Source organism: Cricetulus griseus, chromosome 3 (genome assembly GCF_003668045.3).
Source record: "Cricetulus griseus strain 17A/GY chromosome 3, alternate assembly CriGri-PICRH-1.0, whole genome shotgun sequence".
Lineage (NCBI taxonomy): Eukaryota > Metazoa > Chordata > Mammalia > Rodentia > Cricetidae > Cricetulus > Cricetulus griseus.
In genome coordinates this window covers 242,611,685-242,634,578 of record NC_048596.1, presented here as the reverse complement: position 1 = coordinate 242,634,578, position 22,894 = coordinate 242,611,685, and the positions used below count along the sequence as shown (strand labels likewise).

The 22,894-nt window shown below is 40.2% G+C and overlaps 1 protein-coding gene across 3 annotated transcripts in view; it reads right to left on the bottom strand.

The window, feature by feature from the left end:
• Positions 1 to 22,894, bottom strand: part of Elmo1 (engulfment and cell motility 1) — a 523,874-nt gene that overhangs the window by 324,925 nt on the left and 176,055 nt on the right. For 2 of the 3 annotated variants that reach the window (XM_027409370.2, XM_027409371.2), the window contains exons 8-11: positions 15,436 to 15,535; positions 8,654 to 8,805; positions 6,347 to 6,425; positions 867 to 917 (exon numbers count right to left, since the gene is read on the bottom strand). In XM_027409370.2, the coding sequence (XP_027265171.1) occupies positions 867 to 917; positions 6,347 to 6,425; positions 8,654 to 8,805; positions 15,436 to 15,535 (382 nt within the window). Of the gene's footprint in view, positions 1 to 866; positions 918 to 6,346; positions 6,426 to 8,653; positions 8,806 to 15,435; positions 15,536 to 15,741; positions 15,913 to 22,894 lie in introns of those variants that run through there. The other variant, XM_027409374.2, reaches the window with a different exon arrangement.

The window sequence follows — 22,894 nt, the reverse complement described above, 5'->3', positions numbered from 1 at the left end:
AGACACAGCCCATAAAGTGCATAGCCCACTGAAATCACCAAGCTAGCCAACCCTGAACAAGAAAATCCTCATTGCTGGAATATGTTACTTGAAGCCTCCCTTCCCTAGGAAACCACAGTACAGGCTCTGGCTCTGGCTCTGGCTCACAATTTCCTGTGGTTCTCTTGTGTCCTGGGTCCTCCTTCTGTGTGACTCCCATGGTATGGCACATCCCTTCTTGTAGGGACATGCTACTCCTTTGGTGAATTTTAAGTCACATGCTTTTTAAAATACCTGAACAAGGGTACAACCTATATTTCGTGTGTGTGTGTGTGTGTGTGTGTGTGTGTGTGTGTGTGTGTGTGTGTGTGTGTGTGTGTTTAAGCTTGCTGAACTCCAGAATTGTAACATCAGATTTGGGTTGTTGCTGTTCGGTAAATATTAAACTTGCTTCCTTCTAATAACAGTAAGGATGTAGTAAAGAACCCTTTCTGTTTGGTTCATCTCTAAACATTCGCAAGGTTAGCACTGTGAGCTTCTTCCATACTTCCAACTAGCTTCACCATCAAAAACAGTACAAGCTCATACTGGTGGAATTTTTAAGCCAAGTAGTTCCCGATTTCCTTTTCCTACAAAGCTAAGCTGAGGTGCCTGCAGTAAATCTGATGCCCAGTATGTTCTGCTTGACTTCTTCCAGCAGGCGGAGACTCTGCCCTCCAGCAACACCAGGCAGCTGCTAGAGCAAAACACTGTTTGTGCCAATTCTAAAACACACTCCCTCTCCTGGCCTGACTCTACTGATAGACTCCAGTGGCAAATCACAGAACAATCCACACACACCAAGTGATCTCTCCTCAACACAGTGGCTTCAGCACACAGGTACTCACAGTTAAAATGATGTAGCGTAGCTGCTTCTGAGCCAAGATATTAGCCATCTCCTGTGAAAGAAAAACATGGCCACCAAAGGCTTCAGTTAGAAAGACTCACTTCAGTACAGCAGGAATGACTTCATCCTGGGGTGTGCTTCGTAACTGTATATCAGCAGTATTTCTTAGGAAATAGCTAACTTCAATCAATTTTTGTACTTGGATTATGAAATCCAGGTCCAAAAGTGAGGTAGGAATTTTTAAAAAATTTTTAAAAAGAATTAAAAATGCAAACACTTCTAAGGACAGACATGGTTCTGTCCCTGTGGGACTGTCTCTGTGTCTTCACAGCTCTTATCATTCCCGTTTTAACTTTGTAAATTCACTTATAAGGGAACTACTGTTAAATAAGCAGACCAACCAAAAAAAAAAAAAAAAAAAAACTAAAGAAAAAAACTAAAGAAAAAGTCAAATGTTTGAAGACTGCCAAAAGCCAGTTCATCTTAATTTGTGCCAAATGAAAATGAGGAACACAGACCCTAAACATGGAGGAAGCTATGCAAGTGAACTGAGTCTTGATTATGGAGGACTAACAACTAGACAGATACTATGCCTTGGAGTTCACACTCATTTAGCTAGGCTAAGCCTTTCCTCTGTGCTTTGCACTTGGCCTTTTTTGACTGGTATAGAGGATTTAGGGTGATTTATTAAATGGACTTGTGATGACTAATCTTGATTGTCATCGTGACAGACCTAGGAAAAGGGAACCTTAACTGAATAAGTGCTTTGACCAGATTTTCCTGTGGGCCTATCTGTGAGGCATTTTCTTGATTGCTAAATGATGAAGGCAGTGCTGCCCCTTGGTAGCTGGGGCTGGGATGCTTAAGCTATCTGCTCAAAGGCTTGGAAACAAGTCAATGAGAACCTCCCCATGGTTCCTGCTTGGGTTCCTACACTGGCTTCCCTCAACAATGGAATGTAACTTGTAGGCTGAAATAAACCCTTTCTTCCCCAAGATGCTTTTGGTCATGGTGTTTATTATCATCAACCCAGGATGCACACTGGAAGAGGACTGACTCAAAGACTGTCTTTATGATAGCAGGTACTATGGAAAAATTAGTCAAAACCAGACTTGAAACATTCAAAGAATATGAAAATACTGCTTATATTCAGGAAGACACCAAAATATTCTTTTTTGTGGTTGCTGGGGAGTATTTTTGGCATTGCGATTCTCACCAAGTAGAGTAGGCGCTAAACTACCACAAAGCAAACTATAACTTCTACCAAGATTAAAGTAAATTTGCAGAAAGCTGGGAGAATCCAGAGCATGAGGAGAGAAGCTAAGAAGGGAACATTCAGGCAAGGAAGGCAGGAGCATAACGGGAAAGCAGGGCCCATTTATCTAGGCTGACAAAGGAAATATGGATGACTTACAGTCAGAGGACAATCAAGGATGTCAACATTGCTCTCTACATCAACCTAACAGCGCCATCACCACCAAGATAGGAAAGCAAGCAGGAGAGAAGAGGGGATGGAAATTCAGAGCACTCTGTTAGAAGCTGGCAGCTTTGGCATCACACCCTGCTGGCCCTCTGCACTGCAAAGGGTGGATATACTGTCAGGAGATTCTAAGTAACTAGGTGGCATTAAAGTCCAAATCCACTGAGGTCCTCTTCTGTGCTCTTAAAACCAAAATCGAGGACCATGTACCCCTCCAGGAACAAGATGAATGGTACCCAGAAAACCCACCCTCCCACGCTGGAAAAAGCATTGCTCTCTTCCCACCTAAACACAGGGTCACTGGCTTCTTCTATTTCATATTTCTTCTCTTGGTCCAGATAACAAACAGAAGAACTGAAGGATCCCATGGCTCTTTCAATTATTTTTTTAAACTTTGTAAAATTATTTATAAAATCAAAGTGCTATTCAATAATCAGACCAACAAAAACAGGAAAAGAAAATGTAGCTCATTGGTCTTCACAATTTCAGAGTGAGTTAGGTGAAATAAGATAGCTTCATTATCTGCTTTTTTAATTATTTGTTTCCAGTATTCTTCTGATTGGGCCTCCTCATTCATTGTGGTCCAAACCCAAAGGGCAACATCTAGCAGACCAAAGGGGTTTCATAAAAGATTAAAAAGATTTTATACAGTTGTCTGTAAGAATAGGAGCTAGATCAGAGAGAAAACAAAAGTATCCCATCCTCCTTGTGGATATATGTCTACTATTAGTGAACTGTTTGAATAATTATGAGAGTTTTCAGGGAATGTATTAAACCCATAAGTGATACAAGTACATGCATGGAAATGTAGATATAGGTATACTGACATGGGAAGGTGGCCACAAATATCTTTGTTGGTTTTTAAAGTAGCTTTGTAAATAAAAAATAATGCACATGGTATGGCCAACTTTGGTGGGAAAATAGAAAGTGAAAGAAATATATACAGAATAAAGAGAAAATCGTGGCATGAGGAGTGTGTTTGAGCAGTGAAAACGGCAGGGGTCCACCCTGGGAACCCAATGAAGGACTCTTTTAACCTTCATTTTGAATGTCTTTCCTGAAATGTGCTAACTAAAAGACATTTTCAAATAATTCTTATAAAACCATAAGTATTTGTAGATAAATTTGGAAGATATCTTCTCAACACACCTTCCACTAAAATAGCAAGCAAACATGAAGATCCATCTGCCCACCGAGCAGCCATGCCTTCTCTACAAAAGCAAAGCACAAATTCCCTTCAACTGGGCAGCAAAGAAGGATTCCCCAAGGGGAGGGACAGCACAACCACTACCCCAAGGGGCGACACCGAAGCTTAATCATTCCACATTCATTTCATACATTTAGATAAATAATAAAATCCGGATAATGGAATGCTATGACCATGTCTGGCCCCCCAAGCAAGAAAGAGGCGTGAAAGGCCAAGTGTCCAGCTGTAGCAGAAATGATCTAATGCCCCAGGTTTAATCATCTTTTTTTTTTTTAAGGGAATGTTCTGTAAAATTCAAAGCACAACTTGGGTAATGTTCTAATAAAACTGGAGTGAGAAAGTGGACTTCACTTCCTCATGACTCTGGGAAGTCTTTACTGTGGGAGACTCCTGTTTGGCTGGCATTCAGTGAAATTCTTTGCAGTTAAAAGCAAGTAGGAGCCTGGGTTTCCAGCTCTGCTTCTCACCACTGTGGTGACCTAGTCAGGTTCTTTACTCCCATGGAGTCTTCATTTCCTTATTGTAAAATGGAAGTAATATGCTTTTCCCTTAATGTGAAAGTTATGCTTGAAACAATACCAATATCAATTTAGACCAGCTCAAATGCTATTTTATATCTAAGGTCAAGTCCAACACCCTCAGCTGTTGATACAATCTACAGCAACCCAGGTAAGCAGTTAATGTATTTCCTATTTTACAGGCCTACACTGAGCAACCAAAAGAAGATAATCATAAACTTGGGTCTTGATCTTCAGGGTTTGATTTCCTAAGTCACTCAGGTATCTTAAATTTAAAAGCCACAATACTACCTCTGTTCTGATGAGCAAGTCTTTAATTCAATGGCTTATAGAGTCAACATTAACTTTCCATAAGAAAGCACATACCTTATTGCTAATTTATTTCAAATACTAGACGTATAATAGTCTGTAAGTTTCTGCTGGAATATATTGTTAGTTGGATTGGTTTATTAAATGGTTTAAGGTTATTAACCTGTATTTTGTGATGGTTTGTTACTATCTTAACAATGTTAGTAAAAATGTGTGTGATTCCCATTTGTATAATTTCAAAAAATGACCCACAGAATCCAAACCTAATTTGTTTTTATTTTCATCATACTTCTGTTATTATCAATGGCCTAAAATCAGAACAGATTGAAATCAAATTTCCTATTTGCCCAAGGCCAGAGAATTCAATTCACTAACGTAACAGTGATATTCAGTATAAGATACAAAAGGACACAAGGTATGTGCAGCGTACTCAAGTACAACTCCAAAGATAAAAAAGAAAAAAAAAAAAACAGAGATAGCCCTTGGGCAGTCATATACTTTCACTTTCATTTACTCTGATCTAAAATTTCCATAAACTTCTATGAGTTTAGACCAGAATGCAAGTTTATCACCCTGACAGTCCAACTCAGGAACCATGTGGTTTTGCCAGATGTCCTTGATTGTACACTGAAGGGACAGCGTTACTCTAATTACTGATGACAACTATGATATACCTTCCCAGGCTTCCTGGGAGTTACCATGAGTTCAGTAAACAAATATCCAAAGAACAGCCCTACCTACAATCCACTCTAACCTGTCAAGCTGACCTTAAGAAGCCAACCTGGGTACCAGTTACCCCAGCAGCGGTGGAGACAGCAGGCAATTTTTAAATGAATTTGATTCACACGGAAAAGACTAAAATGGCACAAGTCACTGTGCAGGTATAACCATCTGGAGTGAATTGACAACGCTAAATGGAAATCAAGCCAGAATCTATCACATTTATTTAATTTTTTATCTTATTTTATTTATTTATTTTTTAGTTTTTTAAGACAGGGTTTCTCTGAATTGCTTTGGAGGCTGTCCTGGAACTCCCTCTGTAGACCAGGCTCACGGAGATCTGCCTGCCTCTCCCTCCCAAGTGCTGGAATTAAAGGTGAGCGCCACCAACACTATCACATTTATTAGCTAAAGTTTAAAACCCTTGGAAACAAGAAAAATAAATAAAATAAATTCAGGAGCAGGTTGACTTGCTATCTTCCTGAAACAAAGCCTTGGGAGCTCTTGATGGCCTTTCTAGAATTGGGAAGAGGCATCCTTCCAACCAGGCTTTAAAGGAAGAGAACTGTGATTGGGGTAACATATGCTGCATTGACAGCTAAACAGAAATGCACTTTAAAGTCTGAGCTAGATTCCAAGACAGAAAAATGCTGCTTTCTTCAAATCCACCTCAGCAATGTTCCTTTCTTCCATTAAAAAATAAATACAATAGACCAAGAAAACCATCAAATGATTAGTTTAATATGGGTACATTTAAGGTGTTCCTCTTTTGAACAGTCTCCCAGCCACATTCACAAGCCGGCAGAGGGATATCACCAAGCAAAGAGCTCTCTGACATTTGAAAGTGGTGATCTCAACCAGTGAGCAATTCTCACCTACCCCTTTCCCTACTACTTGCGCAAGATAAAGTACCCATCCACAAATGAGGACCCCAGTGAACATCCAATGACAATGACAGATTCCAGGGGCTTCCACATCTGACTCCACCACAGCAGCAAAGCATCTCCCTCTTCAAGCCCCCAGCCTATGCACTGGATCACACTTCAGGAAGGGGCTTTCTTGCTGCCACACTCCTACTGTTGCTTCCCAGCAAAGGCTTTATATAAGTATCTTCAGTTACTTTCTCCTCCCATATCCTGACTAACCTGCAAAGCATGGCTGTTCTGTAGAACCCACCAGCAAACAGCTCAAGGAGAGTTCCTAGCCCCAATCCTGACCAGTCTCAGAACTAGAGAACTGTGACTCACCTGCCTCCTCTCATCAGGTGCCTTCAGGAAAAGCGCGTTGATTACAGCAATAGTGTAAGTCTGGATTTCTTGATCAGTCCTGGAAAGACCGAAACAATACAGAAAATCAGCGGAGGCTAGGCCTGAGTCAGCCCATGGGAAGGCTCAGTATCACACACAAACACAGCAGTGCTTCCAAGAATGACAGAGACAGGGCCTAGAAAATTCAGGCAGCACTGGTAATGTATCCCTAGCATGCCTGGGCTGGACAGAGGACATGAACAATTACTATTCTACTAGTTAATCAAAGGAGATCACCCAGAAGTGCATAAAGCCAGTTGGCTAACTCTCTCTTCTTTATCTGAATTAAAATAGTGTGTGTGTGTGTGTGTGTGTGTGTGTGTGTGAGAGAGAGAGAGAGAGAGAGAGAGAGAGAGAGAGAGAGAGAGAGAGAGAGAGAGAGAGAGAGAGATATTATATTTTCTGTTCAATGCCTGATACATGTGAGAGAGCATTCCTGGGCTTAGCTAAAAGGAAACAGCTTTGTTCCCATGGCAATGTTATATATCCTATAAACTTGTTGGCAAACAGAAACACTGTAATAGCAGCAAGTGTTGGCATTTTTGTTTTAAAAATTTGCTCTTCACTGGGAAGAGAGCAGAAATCCCGAAAGAAGCAAAGATCTGAGGGAAGCCAAGTGGCAACAGGAAATAAGAACTCAAGGCAGAAACCAAGAGCCTCAGAGCTATACTCAGGAAAGATGCAGTTTGCTAGGGTTGCTACACAGTTGACAGAATCAGACCTGCACCTCCATCCTTAGCATGGCACTTGGTGAACAATAGGCTTTTTTTGTGCAGAACATTGCAAATGAACATTTGTAGCCCTGAGATTCGTAAATAAAAATTCAAACCATGAAGTCAACATTGTTCACATTCAGAGACAGTGAAACCAGTGTCCTTTTAAGTGAGGCTGAATACAAAATTATCCTTTTGGAGAGTGAGCTCAGTCACTGAGTCCAAAGTCCACAGCTCCCCTGGCTTAAATTTTAAATTATGTTCTTCCTTCTGCCTCCTAGTGAATTAATATCTAATGTACTTTTATAGTATATACTATAAACATAAGTCAACATCTTCAGTGTATTGAGAACTGCTGGATTAACCCTTCCACTACACCTAGACCACCATCCCACATATTTCAATCAGGTTTATTCTTAAGAATACGCAAATTTTAAAAAAATTAAAAAGAAGCAAATGTGATCTGAGACAACAGAGGTGAGAGTCATTGGGAACCAGGTTGCCTTGATGCCAGTCAAAGTCTTCGCTAAAACACCTCTTAAATCATTTGTGGACTCTACAAGACATCTTCATAACCTTCTAACAAACTCCCTTCTTATGTGAGCTTGCTCACAATGTTTCTTGCCACCAGCAGCCACCAATATTTAAATATAACAAGCCACATCATATAACAGAGTTCCTCTCAGGATTTTCATCAGAGGCGCCCTTCTAGTTTACCAAAGAGTAGAAAAAATGGGAGAAGCCCCAAAGATCGCAGTGTTTGAGAGTAATTGTCTAACTTCCTCATCCTAATTAGCTTCTAGGAAAGAAAATGCATGTGTTCATTCATTCATCATTTTATTGATAAAAGAAGCCTCCCTTTAAATATCCCTAGTTAAGGTAACCCAGACTCTAAAAGACAAATGCTACATGATTTCTCATGTATGGATCCTAACTCCAATTGCTAGGTTTCAATATATAGTCTGGAGTAACAACAGAAGCCAGGAAAGAAGAAAGGCACCATGAAGGGAAAAGAAAAGATGGTCTGGGCTCAGAGAGACAGAACATTGAAGTGGTATGGGTAGCAAGGGGAGAAGATTTGGGAGGAGCTGGGGAAGGCAATGAACATAACCAAAACACATTGTATGAAATTCTCAAAAAATTTAAAATTTAAATCTAAAAATTTCCTACTTAAAATGTCAAATTACGAAAACATTCACTATACCACAGAAAATATTATATAGTTAAGACAGACTCTGTTGAGAACCTAAAGAAGAAATGATGCTATTTATGCCTTGTAAGAAGGAAAACTCACTCAATGTCTACCAAAATTTACCAAAGCTGAATGTGTCCTGTGGTCTAGGCACTGGGGACTGGGGATGTGGAACAGGGAGTCACTGTGTCATTTCTGTGTGATGACAGATAAGAGCAGCACCCAGTTTGGTACCAAATCAAAACTTTTTATGCATGTAACTAAACCAATACACAATGTTTACCAGGCCATCATAGTGACTGCTTTCCAGAAACATGGCACCAGAGCGCCTAGCATGCTTACCCCTGAAGATGAGGAATCAGTTGGCCAATAGTGATCTCCTGTGCTACCTTTTGGTAGAGGTCATGGCTATTGAGAACCATTGACTCCAAAATGGCCAAGGACCTCTGCAGGATTGAGATGTCTATGGCAGACTTGTTCACAAAGCTTGCTATCTGAAAACAAAATCAGAACACAAATGACTGCTCATGCATGCATGTTGAGCCAAACAAAAAGGTAAAAAAGGGAGAAAATACAATAAACGGGAGCTTAGTAAAGAACAAGGCATGAAGGATGTAACATACTGTAAAAGAACAAGAGATACGTGGAGTTAGCACTGTTCATGACCATCACAAAACAGTTACGCATTTATGACTCAGCAGTAACTGACTGCCTCTGTAAGGACCATCCTGCTGGGTTTCTCAGGGTTATTATTCGGAGTTTCCACTTTTGGGAGCAGACTCAGAGTGAGGCCTCCTTTCTAAAACAGCAATCTCAACATTGCCAATGGCCACTCCTTCCCAAGTCCTAAACTGGTCCTTCATCCACATAATCCAGACTCATGACTTTTATGTTTTTACTGTGTTCCTGTTATGTTCTTTAGGAGCTCACATAAATCATACTTGTCAATATCATTGCACAGGCAATGTTCTGCACCTGTCCACTCTTCTGGCTATTCCTAAATTAAAAAAGATATTCCCTGTTTCAATTTCCTGTGGCTAAGTTAAGTCCTTCACTTCCCTGCTAGATGTAACAAACAGAAGTCATTTAAATTAGCAGTGCTAGAATAATAGTTTAATATGCAAAACATATTCTCTAAGAAGTCAATCAGCAAAAACCTAAATACAATAAATCACAATATACGATAGAAATAAAACACAGGGTTAGAGTAACGGCTCATAGCAATCTTAACACATGGGCACCATAAAGGCTTTATTTTAGAGATCTCATTAAAGGTTATTGCTGTCTGTTGACAGCTCATACTAAAGAGTCATTATTACATCAACACAAGGATGGCTTAAAAGCTGTCTGACTTAAAAGCTGCCTGACTTTGTTCTATGATGAGTAAATACTCGGCTTCCTCTATCAACACCAGTTTCTCCTTTGTGCCATGCCATATACCCTATTCCCCTCAAACTAGATAAAATACAAAGGTGCCCTGGCAGTTTCCAGCTACCATGCCGTGGTCTCCATCTAAGGGCCAGTGGTGAAGGCAGGAATGTGGCATTCACTGACTCTCCTGCCAGATCCATGTGGCAATGGGAAGTAAGGAAGCAGTTCTGCGACAGGAGGTTTTACACTCCACAAACTGTTTTTAAAGCATGAACTACAGGAAGTGTGTGGGGATTTTAAGATCCTTAAAAGACCATCTCAGCTCCTCTCACTCCAATGTGTTTATTGCCCCTGGCAAGCTCTTGCCTCGATTCTCACATCTGTTCAGATCTACAAAATCCACCATGTGAACACCATCTCTCTTTCTTTAAATTCAGTTTATGGATGGAAAGCCCAACTGCCCTCAAAGTTTTCATGACTGAATACTTGTTAGGTCCCTTCTGAAAAGAGTGTAAGTCCTCTCACTTTCCCTTTGACCCCCATCACTTATCATCCCAGAGTAATTCTTCAAGCTTGGTATTTAAAAACTCATAAGGGAAGATGATTGACAATGCTTCTTATTCTCTTTCCACTAAGTCTCCCATCCCTTCTTGCCCCCCTTTGTTGAGATATGCCTTAGGATCCAGGATGTCCGCCACCTGAGAACCTGCTGCTGATACCATCAATCCCTCCATCCGCAGTCTTCATCTTTTTTTCCGTTCCTTCAGTATTTACTTACTTGTTACTAGACCCAATTACAACAGATTTGATCAGTCCTACAGACGCAGAACTGTACAAATGAGCAGGACTCAACCTAGTTTTAACTCTAGGCTCCTTATGATCCAGCAGGGAGAGACAAAAGGCCGTGTACTATGAAGCGTATTGTTTATTCTTGGAACTCAAAAGGTCCAAGAATATGCTTTGGATTTTGCAACAGCAGCCTAACATTTAATGGCAATGAAACTATTGTATTATCTCCTGAGTTCTTTCCTCTCATCAACTGTCACACTTTGGAAGTCTCCATAATCATTTCTGGTTAATATTCCAGTTCCCTATCATCCATCCCTGTGACCTTATCTCCTTTTGACATGCTTTCATGTGTACACACAACATTGATCCACTGGACCCAAAGCACCACACTCAAGTTTCCCTGTGCCCAAATGTCTCCCCACTTCTCCCAAGACTTCCTTAAACCCTACCACTTTCTCTCTGTTGAGACAAAGTCTTGCTATGTAGCTCAGAGCTTCCAGGAATTCACTTTGTAGCCCAGGCTAACTTCAAACTCACAGTAATCACCTTTCCCTAGCCTCGCAAATGATGGTGTGAGAACTGGAATTATAAGCATGAACCACCATGCCTGGCTTCCAAAACTCAAGCTTCTTTTATCTTTTAATTTTCTTTTTATGTGTATGGGTGTTTTGTTTGCATGTGAGTCTATGTCCCACTTGTGTAACTGGTGCCTACAGAGAGTCATATCTCTTGGAATTGGAGTTATGGATGGTGTGAGCAGCAGTGTGGTACTGGGAATTGAACTCAAGTCCTCTAGAAGAGGACTCTTAACTGCTCAGCCAACTCTCTAGCCCTTGTCAAGTTTTTCATTAAATGGACCACTTACTTCCACAAATATTCTCACAATAATTACTTCCTCAAAATAATCAATTAGTTCTCTCAAATGTTTTCTAAGATGAGGTATACCTTCTTAAAATAGGTTTTAAGTTCTTCACAGAACATTAATTCTCTCCTCACAATGGGGCATTACGTGGAGGCAATCACCTATGATCTTTGCTTTCATTTAAGGGATTAGCATTTTGACCCACACTTCATTTTTAGGTGCCAAATCTTCAAATTTCTCATCTATGAACTAACTGCTCACATACATAGAAATTCTCTTAATAATTCTTTTCTATCAAATCAGGCTCCTTTGACACAGAGTATCAACCATTTCTGCAACCCTAAAACACTTCACCTAATGAGCATTTTACATAAACCCAGAGTTGGGAACAGGCCTGGTGGGAAGCATGTGCCCAGTTTACCAGCTTACATGTGCTGATGGAAGTACAAAAAAAAATGTGCTTTAAAACTGTCATGTTCCTTTTGTTGTTATCTACTGGTGGTTGCAACCAGACTTTTAAATGCCTCAATACTTTCAGTAGGGAGTGATCTAAGCAAATGTAATGACTGCCTTCCTGCAAGAGACAAAATTTCAATAATGAAAATACAAGCATCCTCTGTGTTGAGTTTGTAAATCACAGGTGAGAGACTAGCAATGGAAGATTACAGATCACCTGGTTAAATTCTACAGTGTTTCCCCCGTCACAAGACTGACAATGTTTCCTGTACCTTTCAGCTTCTCCCCACACATCAATGAGCCTTCACCAAGGCAGGTGAGCCAGCTCATTCAGGCACTGTACAGATTGGTTAAAGGAAGCCTGTATCCAGAAGACGGCAACACTAGAAGTATTAGTAATATGTATGCATTCAGCTGCCTTCATGCCACTCACTTTGCAAATCAGTAAGAGGAATGTTTGGGTAACTTTTAAAATGCTAAGGGGCAGGGCTGGAGCAATAGCTTCATTGGTGAATGCTTGTCTCACAAGCATAAGGACCTATGTTTGATCCCCAGGGCCCATGTGAAAAGCCAAGTGTAGTAGTGTGGACCTAAAATTCCAGTACTTGGGAGAGGGAAACAGGTGGAGCCCTGAGGCTTGCTGGCTTAGTCTAATTGGAAAGCTTCAGGTCCCAGTCTAAAAATCCAAGATGAATGGCTCCAGAGAAACAACACTCAAAGAGCATGTACTCACCCCCCACCCCAATAGAGGGAGGGGGAAGGAGGGGAGAGAGAGAGAGAGAGAGAGAGAGAGAGAGAGAGAGAGAGAGAGAGAGAGAGAGAGAGAGAGAGAGAGAGAGAGAGAGAGATGAGAATCTAAGGGACATCAACAGTAAAGTAAACCAATGGCAACAAAAATATTTTTTAGGTCTCAAATTTCTTGAATGCTATCCAAACTTTAAAAAGCCATCCACAGTCATCACGAAAGCTGCACTGTCAAATTTGCAGAGTCTCATAAATCTCTCCAGGTTCCAAAAAGCAAAACTTACTGGGTCAAAGAAGAGAAATGCCTGAGTGCTTGCCTCAGCATGGAAAATATCTGTAGGGTGAGCCAGGTCCTTGGAGCCTGTCTATGAGGCTTTCCCTCCAAGACAAAGCTTGGCTGGGAGGAAACCAATTTCTGACAGACACAGAATGTCCTATTCTTTCCTTTCTTTCTTATGGCTGCACACCCTTTCTCTAAGCACCAAGTCTTCACACAGCAGCTGCACTATAAAGTCAGTATGGAAAGATAAGTATCAGGGCATTGTAAGATGTGATCTTTTGCAGCCAGTTTGAAAACTAGGACCTAGAGTCAACCTGACAAACACAAAGTATAGGAAAAAGAGGCAGTGGCTGGCAGGGCAAAGCTGCTTCTGCAAACTGGTGTGAATTCAGCATTAGAAGCTACCTTAAACCACAGGACCCCTGTAGCCTTGTGCATTTCCTAGCTGGGCTTTGCTGAGATAAAGCTCTATTTAGAAAAGGTCCCTGCACACAAATCCAGGTGCTCAGAATGCTGAATTTGGCCCACCTAATGAATAAAGAGTTAATTTTACACAGCATAAGTAATTTTCTGCTGTCCCCCCAATTGTCTTGTATAAGTAGCAAAACAATGGAAATTAGAACAAGAATATATGAAATATGCTGCTGCTAAAAATATTTCAGTTTTGATTTAAAATGCCAAGACAATTAGCTTTCGCATCCTTAGTTTAAATGTAATTTTAAATTTAATTTAAAGTGAATTGAAACCATCTTAACTAGTTAGAAAACTAAATTACTTCCATTGTCTTTGAACACTCAACTCACATCATTTAAAGAAACAAAACTCTGTTATTACTTCTGACAAGAGCATTTTACTTGAAAATATATTTAAATCAAGTTTCACTATGTTCCTTCTTTTTTTCAACTTCTAAGATTTTCTTTTAAAATAAATGCTTCTCTGGGTAGTTAGAAAACTAAATTACTTCTGTTGTCTCTGAACATTTAACTCAAATCATTTAAAAAACAAAACTTTGTTATTACTTAGTCCTGACAAGGATCATTTTACTGGAAAATATATATAAATCAAGCTTCAATTTTTCAACTTCTAAGACTTTCTTTTGAAAATAAATGCCTCTCTGGCTGTGGAGATGGATCATATGCAAGCAATAATCCCCGAACTCTGAAGAGAAGGCCACAAAGGGCAGCACAGTGGACAGTGCCAGACAGGCTCCTTGGCTCTGTGACTGTAGGGGAGCACAGATATGGCTGAAGATAAAGAACTGTGGCCCAAGCCACTGAGGAGATTCTCCTTCAACATGACCCCTGTTGACCTCCAAGCTACTCTCCTCAGGCCTCATTAAGAGAAGCTAGGCTTAGCTGCACAAAAGAAAAAGAAGGAAGAAGATGGAGAAGGAGGAGAAGGATGTGGAAGAGAAGGAGGAAGAGGAGGAGGAGGAAGAGGAGGAGGAGGAGGAGGAGAAGGAGAGGAGGAGGAGGAGGAAGAGGAGAAGGAGAGGAGGAGGATGAGGAGGAGGAGGAGGAAGACGAGGTAGAGGAGACAACCACGATGATGATGTGATGAAAACTACAGTGAGAACCCAGGAAACTAATGCCAGTGAGTATAAAAGATTTCCAGGAACTCCTATGCAGCACTGTGTTGTCACTCTCCAGAGGGTCTCTGGGACATGATAAACAGGACATTTGGATTAGGAAAGAAGACCTACTACAAATTCAGAAAGTGTTAAAAATTTCTAAGTATAAAATTCCAGAAATCCCAGTTTCCTTCATGTGTAGATTTGTTTCTCTAGAACTTATTCTAGAAATACAAGACACTGCAATTTATTCTGTCTCATAATATATTGCCTACAGCCCCTGCCACCACCAGCTGAACACTCTGTAACCCATGAGTATGCTTTTGACTTTATCATCTGTAATAGTTTCTTTTCAGCCAATCAACGATGGTGTGATTCTTTTACTTACCTCACCTCTGAGTTCATAGACATACAAAAGGAAAGATTTAGAAGCATGTCAAGGAGTCCCTTAGCTTCCAATTAGCTCTTACTTTAAATCAACATGAAATGACTCACAGGCATGGGACTTGCAGGGCTTCAACTGCTATCACCCTTGTTCCAGAGACTATGTCTCTCTTTTACCTTTAAAGTAGCTCCCCAAGATGAACATAAAATGGAAAACCAGTAACATTAGCCCTTAAGCACATGTGGTGGTTTGAATGAAATAGTCCCCATAGGCTTATATATTTGCATGCTTAGTCTCCAGTTGATGAAAGGTGTGTCACTGCAAGTGGACTTGGAGATTTCAAAAGTCCATTCCTAGCTAACCCTATCTCTGCCTTGTGCTTAGGTCTTAAGATCTACAGTTATACTACGCAAATTGGAACAGAGAACTTTAATTTCTCCTTAATTCTAGGTTCTCACATGCTACCATTTATGATCTCTGTGGGGACCAAAACACAATTTCATATAGCATTTGTGGGCCCTGTTCCCCACATATATAATACTACCAAAATCATGCCATCTTTCAACATAAAGAACTAAAGGAAGCAATGATAAAGTACCCAAAGTGCAAAGAATTATATGTGGTGGGAGGGACAGTGTCAAGCTTAGGAAAGCATAGACTACATTACCTTCTTTATGAATGCCACTGAGAATGTATCCCATGACACGATGCCGTGATCCATGAGCTCCACAAAGGCCGTCAAAGTGAAGGACAACATGTCTCCAAAGCTGCAAAACAAGAGGCATCAGAGTCACAGACGCAAAGTTGAGCACCAGGAAAGATGAGGCGTGAGAAGATTTAGGAAAATCAAATGTTCAAAGACCGTAGGAATAAGAAGCTGGACACTATCAGGAATATTCACATACAAGTTAGGGGAGTGGGCAGAACCTCAAAATGACCTAGTAGAGTCAACAACTGGTTAGGTTTATCTCACATGGGCCACACTTTGGAGAGCTGCTGTGTCCCACTGAGCAGTTTACTTGACCGCTCTTTGTTCCTGGGAAGCTGGATAGTTGCCATATAACCACAAGATGCATACAGAGCACTTTACTAAGTGTGAACGGTATGACCTTCCAGGAGTGACAGCTTAACCAACTTCTCATCTTATATTCTTGCTGCTTGGTTGCACACAGCACCCCTCCCGAAGCTAGCAGCTTATCTGAGCTTCTATTAAAATGCTAGATTGTGCAACCCCATCCCCACCCCTGCAGCTGCTGAGCAAGATAACTAGATGTGGTTTTCACCTTTAAAAACCCCTGGGTCTAAATATTCAGGGCTTTACGTAGGTCCAAATGCCTAAGTACTGTGGGCTCCCTGTGACGTTAGCCCTTAAGCGATGAAAAGATTGTTCAGTGCTCTGCTGCCCTGGAAGACGGCAGAGTTCTGTTCCCAGCACCCACATTGGGTGACTCACAGCCACCTATAGTGTAACTTCAGCTCCTGAAGATCCAAAGCCCACTTTTGGCCTCCATGGGTTCTTATACTCACAGGAACACAAACACACAAATACAAATAATTCAAAAACAATCTTACAACAGGATTTGTGTGCTCTATATCAATGGTTCTCAACCTGATTCTCAGGAGCCCTTTGGAGTCACATATCAGATATTTATATTAGGATTTGTAACAGTAACAAAATTAAAGTTATGAAGTAGCAACAAAATTTTATGGCTGAGGGTCACTAGGGTCAAAGCATTAGGAAGACTGAGACACATTGTTCTATATTCTTGCATTCATACGCATATGCAAATATGCACTTAAGTAAACACTAGGATTTATTGTTAGCCTTTGGGTTTTAAGGAATGTCTAATGTGGGAGGCATGGAGGTTCTTGTATTCACAGATTAATACTAGAGGAAAGCTCTGGACCCTTATTGTGAGCTTGTCAGTCTACAGAACTCATATTTATTAAATATGTCACATGTAATCATTCTACAAAACCCATCTTTATGGGAGATGTCATATGTAATTTACAAAGCATATCAATGTAGTCATGTCTTAAGTTTTATTGTACACACGGGGTTGAACTGTCACCAGGAAAAATTTTCAGCAAATTGTACTATACTTAAAAATGCTTAAAATAAGACTCTCGAAGATGGAACCATCACTGGTCACTGAGTCACACTGAACCAAACTACATTCTTGTCAAAGATCATTACTCTGCTAGCCCTTATAGTGACAGAGACCTCCACATCTATGGAGATAACGATTCCACATAATGGGCTTACTAACTCAGCATTGTAAGTATGTCTTCTCAATCAGGGATTAGGAAGTGCTGTCGTTTGGAACAACATACCCCAAAGGCCAATGTGTTTAAGGCTTTGCCTGCCTGGTCACTATTGGGAACCAGTGGACCCTGGAGAGATGGGGCTTAGTGCTCTGTCTTTACATCACTGTGGTGTATGCTCTTGAAGAAGGCAGTGAAGCCCTGGCCTCAACCTCTTTCTAGTATGAGAAGGAGATTGTGCTCATTTCCATATTCCTACCATGATGAGCTACCTCACCAAAGAGACCATCACAGAATGCCAAGCATCAATTCTACGCTATATTATATAGTAATGTGAATTTCCACTCGGTTTTTAGTTGGTTGTTCAGACTTTATACTACAGAATGACACATCATATTTCTCCATCTCAAACAAATTTAGTTTGGAGTTGCCTATTTTCAACTAATTCAGTAAAAAAGAGGTTCGCAGCTCATTTCCAGACTCTCCTCCACACTCATCCTTGCTGCTTTTCTGCTCAGTCCAGCTTTAAGAAACAACTTCCCTCTTGGAAGCCATCATACTGAAAGGAGCCCATCAAAAAGGAAGTGACTCTCACAGGACAATTGTACAGAAACCAGAGAGGAAGAGACTCACTAAAAACAGTTAGGTGGCCCCAAGTCACGTGGCAAAGGTTTGGCCTCCAGCTCTACATACAAGTTACTTCACCATCCTGGCTTCAGTTTTTTTATTTATTGGAAGCAAGTGAGGAGGTAGTCAACATGGTGGTGGTGGTTCTACCACATAGGTTATTTAGGAAAAAGAAGCCAGCTAATGTGCCTACCCTTCAAACAGCACGCAGAATAGTAAGCAAGCAGGTCTGGCTAATGTCACCATACAGAGGCAGTATTTCAAAAGGCAAATGAAGCTCAGTGTTTCAAACACTGCACACCCCACTGTGTAAAATGTAGTCTGTTCTTAGAAGCAGGAAACACGCAATTATCCCCAATCTCTCAGGTGCCCCCTAGGTGGCATCAGAGGATCGTGACTTAAAAGAAAACTCCATACCAAAAACTGTACTTTTGGAAAGAGCAAAAAATTAGAATGAGTAGAATACAGCCTTCAAAAAAAATCAAGGTAGGTTAAATAAAACTGTAAAAGTAGCCCTATATACAATGAATCATGAGAAAATCCATTATCAGCCTCTATAAGAGAAAATGCCTCAGGAAATAAGAGGCAGGTAACACATTCAATTAGTAATATTTATTACTAGACTGGGTAGGTATCTGTATTGCTGTGAAAACACTGTATGTATTATTCAGAAGAAATACTGGTTATTTTGTTTATTTGCTTACAAAGAGTAAAACAGTCTGGCATTGGCTTACACCTAATGTGCTGAAGGTTCACAGACACCAAAATGGTCCTCCATACCCCTCATAGAACAATGCCAGCTTCTACTAAGCACCAAAATGCCTGCCTTGGTGACATCAATAAGAGAATGAACCAAAAAACAAGAAGTGATCCTACTTTCAACCCTTCTTTCCCAGTCAGGTACCTGAGCCGAGGAGCACCCATGGCCTTGGGCTCAACATCTGTCTTTATTAGGTCCTATAGAAACAACAGATAAATCATTTATATTCCTTCTAAAGGATTCTAAAGCAAAATGACTCAGCTCCTCAGCTGTATTCCCAATCTAAATGGCCTTAGGGAGATAATCATTCTTCCTTAAAATGTTCATGAATTCTGTCTACAGATTCCTCTTACAGGCTTCAAGGACCTAGGAAAAGAAGACAGATGGAGAGAACTGTGTTGGTTTCTCAATCTCCAAACTGAGTTGTTGAGACTTCAATCTGGATAGCTATTAAGCAGCAAGAGCAGAAATTCCCAGGCTGCAGACAGCAAGCTCTGCACTTGTCAGTCCTCACCAACACTGATGACTGACAAGGAACAGAAAATCTGTGTCTCATAACATGATTATCAAGATGCTCTTGGGTCAGAATTGGCCCATTCACTAAAACAACAGCTAAATGACTAACTGATAGAAAGAATCATATAATACAACCTCCTCATAATGCATTAAATATTAACATAGTATTTTGATATGTGTGTTATACAGTACAACATATAACACACCTGCACTCAATGCATGTTATAATATATGGTTACACATATATTCCAGAAAGAACATATAATTCATTATGACTAATTGCTAAGTGGCATAGTATGTTTCCAAGAAGACTTCTTCACAATTAAACTTCAAAACTTTAGCTGCAAGGAAAAGATACCATGCTAAATTTTTATTCTATTTTAAATCAAAAGAGCTTTTTTGAATGAAGTGGAGATAACAGCTTTTACTGAACGCTGATGTCAATATTTACTTCCATTCCGGCAGGAGTGACTCTGACTCCATGGAGGAAAGACAAAAGCCCAGGGTCTACTCTGGAAATCAATGCTGAGTGGAGGATCAAGCCTTAAAAGAATTACAAATATAAAGAAACCACATGACACATCCCAGAATATTTTTTACTGTGTGTGTGTGTGTGTGTGTGTGTGTGTGTGTGTGTGTGTGTGTGTGTGTGTGTGTGTGTGTGTGCGCGCGCGCGCGCGCTAGGCTAAAGATCTTGCAGTACTGACTGCCACATACTGCACGTGCTGGTTGACAGCCACTCTCACAGCTGACACACCATGTGTGCTGGAGTGATTTAAATAAATGTTTCTCATCAACTTGTAGATGGAATCCTCATTCCAGCAAAACCTAGCCAATCTAAAAACAAGCATGTAAACTTAAGCTTCTATTTTCATAAAAGTTAAGGCCTTCCAAATGTTTTCATAGAATGGTGTGCCCAATACAGAACCAGAGAAATGATGAAAACAAAGGAAACTTTTAAAGCTACTCATAAACAGTAGCAAATGGATCCTTAGCTGTCAAAAGTTCCTCCCCTGTCCAGGCTTCCCATGTACTTTCTATTAAATGTGAGGAACATTTACCTACCTACAATGGAAGTTGTAGATATCTAAATCTCCAATTAGACAGTCTCTTATCCTACAAAATCACTTTCACTTGTACCAGTAGTATGCTCATGACTTCATTCCTGAATATTTGAACTTGTATTTCTAATGGCCTACCTGCCTGTCTTCCTTATGTCAATATCATGCTGTCCTGATAACCAGTCTTACAGTAGATCTTATGGGTACCTTATGCAACCCTCTGATTTTGTTGCTGGCTATTTTGGATATTCTAGCCACTATGTGTTTCCACTGAAATTTTAGAATTGTCTCATTTGTTTTGTTTTTATTTTTAAATAAATTTGTATTTATTGTGTATGTACTTTGGGAGGTTGATTCTTTGGTTTGGTCTGTTGGGGTGTGTGTATGTGTGTGTGTGTGTTTGTGTGCCTGCGTGGGTGCATGCACATGGCATAGCACATATGGAGGTCCAAGGACAACTTGCAAGAGCTAGTACTCTCCTTTCACCACAGCAATTCCAGAGACTGAACTCAGCTAAGTTCCCTTACCCAGTGAGCCATCTCATGGGCCCTCCTATTTTTTTTCAGTGATTTATATAGCATTAAACTAAGATTTGTAGAGAATTAGTATCTTCAGTATTGTTTCTCAATCCATAAAATAATCTCTTCCCATTGATTTAGGTCTTTACTGTCACTTAGCAATGCTTTTATTTTTCAGTGAACAGATACTGCATGTTGGGGTTGAATTTATTCACAAGAATTTTCTCTGTTCTCATTTTGATACTCTATAAAAGAAATAATGTAATATTCTTATTTTGCTGAAAATATGAAAGTACACAATATCTTATACAGGGATATTATATCTCAAGACCTTGGTAGATGTCCTTATCACACTTGCCAGGCTCTCTGTAGTTTTGTTAGAATTTTCTACATAATTGGGTCTTCTATGTATATAGATAGTTTCATGTCTTTCTGATACTGTGCTTTTTAACTTCTTTCTTAGGTTTCAAAAAGAGTAAGAACTCATACAGAACTCTGCCAATTAGAAGTATAGAAAGAAAATGTATTTGCCTTTTTGCTAATCTTCAAGATAAGAAAACATCAGACTTTCCAGCATTAGTTTGATGGTATTTTTTAAATAGATGGTCTTTAAGTTGGTGTAGTTCTTCTGCTGAGAACTTTTAATATGAATGAATATTGGGTTTATGGTCTTTTACACTATAAGAAGTGATTTTATCTGATCTATCATGAGTTTTGTTAAAATCTGAACACCGATTTTCAAAGGTATAAATCACATTGGTCGATGTGTTAAGACTTTTTGTTAGCTATGGGAACATATGCTGAAGCAATCTAGAGGAGGGAGAATTACACTATTATACTGCTCACAGTTCTACACGTCTTAGTCATCATCGGAGGTTGTTTACCTCAGCATGGCAAAGAGAGAAAAAAGTAGAGGTGTGTGTGTGTGTGTGTGTGTGTGTGTGTGTGTGTGTGTGTAGGTGTAGAAAGAGGGACGGGAGAAAATGAATGGCTACACCAGCAGCTTCCTTTCTATATCATTGGATTCTCAGCCTATTGGAATATGGCCGCTCCCACCCCCACCAAAACTTCTCTTTGGAAATGACATTACACACACACACACACACACACACACACACACACACACACACACACACACACTCTCAAACATGTGTTCATACACACACATAAACATAATATACTTTATTTATTGCATAGGTAGCTCTCAATTCAATCAAACTGAAAACAGAAATTAACTATGTCCTCTCCCCATGCTCAGTGACTAAAGGCTGCTGGGAGATAACAACCTTGATTTAAGACTGACATCAGTCAAGACGTAGTAGTCCTTCCATGCATTTCTTGGTTCTATGATAATACCTTGCTGGGATCTTCCATACATGTGGTCACTGGAAAACTGGCCCATAATTCTTAATTCCTATATTGCCATAGTCAGATGTGAGTATTAGAATGATACATGCCACATAAAATTGATGCAGAAATTGTTCCTCTCTACTTGTTATACATTTGTAATTACACAATTGTATGATGGAATTTGAGTAATAATTTTTCACAACATCAGATTTTTTTTTAATAATGACCTAAACTACCTGAGAAAATGTGAAGAAGTCAGTATAATGTATAGGTTTTATTTCTCTAAGAAGCAGAGGCTGGGACAGAGTTAGGAGACTGAGGAGTTTATTGGAAAACTAGGTAATGCCTGTGAAAGACAAAGGGGAAGGCCTGGGCCTGGGGTGGCTCACTCAGTAAAATGCTGATCTTGCAAGCAAAAGGACCTGGATTCGATGCTCCTGGAAGATGGAGAAGATGCTATGCATGGTGGGTGGTACATGAAACCCCAGAGCTAGGGTCCCTGGGCTCATTCACCAATCTACCATAATTGCTGAGCTTCAGGCCAATTAGAGACTTTGTTTTGAAGGAAGTGGGCATCTTTATGAGGATGGTATTCAAGGTTTCCCTCTGAACCCCACATACATACACATGTGAGCACACACACCTCTTACACATGCAGACACTTCCACACAATTAAAGAAAATGATAAAGTATAAGGTAGGATTGAGTATTAAAGTTTGCAGAACATAATGTAGATTAGACATCCGAGAGAGGGAGTAGATAAAGACCTAACAATCAATTAATGGAAAACTTTAGAACTGTGAGCAATAAGAAACTGCAGAATAAAATACAGTTGCTGAAAGAGTCCCACAGTGGGCAGAAAGAGGTAGGTCCTAGTATTTTCCCCATGCTCAATGGCTAGAGGCTGCTGGGAGATAACAGCCTGGACCTAAAGCTGGCATAGATTTAGAATGTGCTGTAGCTGAAAGCTGTCCAGTGACTGAACTCCTCGTGACTGAGCAGCAAGTTATTCTTGAAAGGAGATCAAAG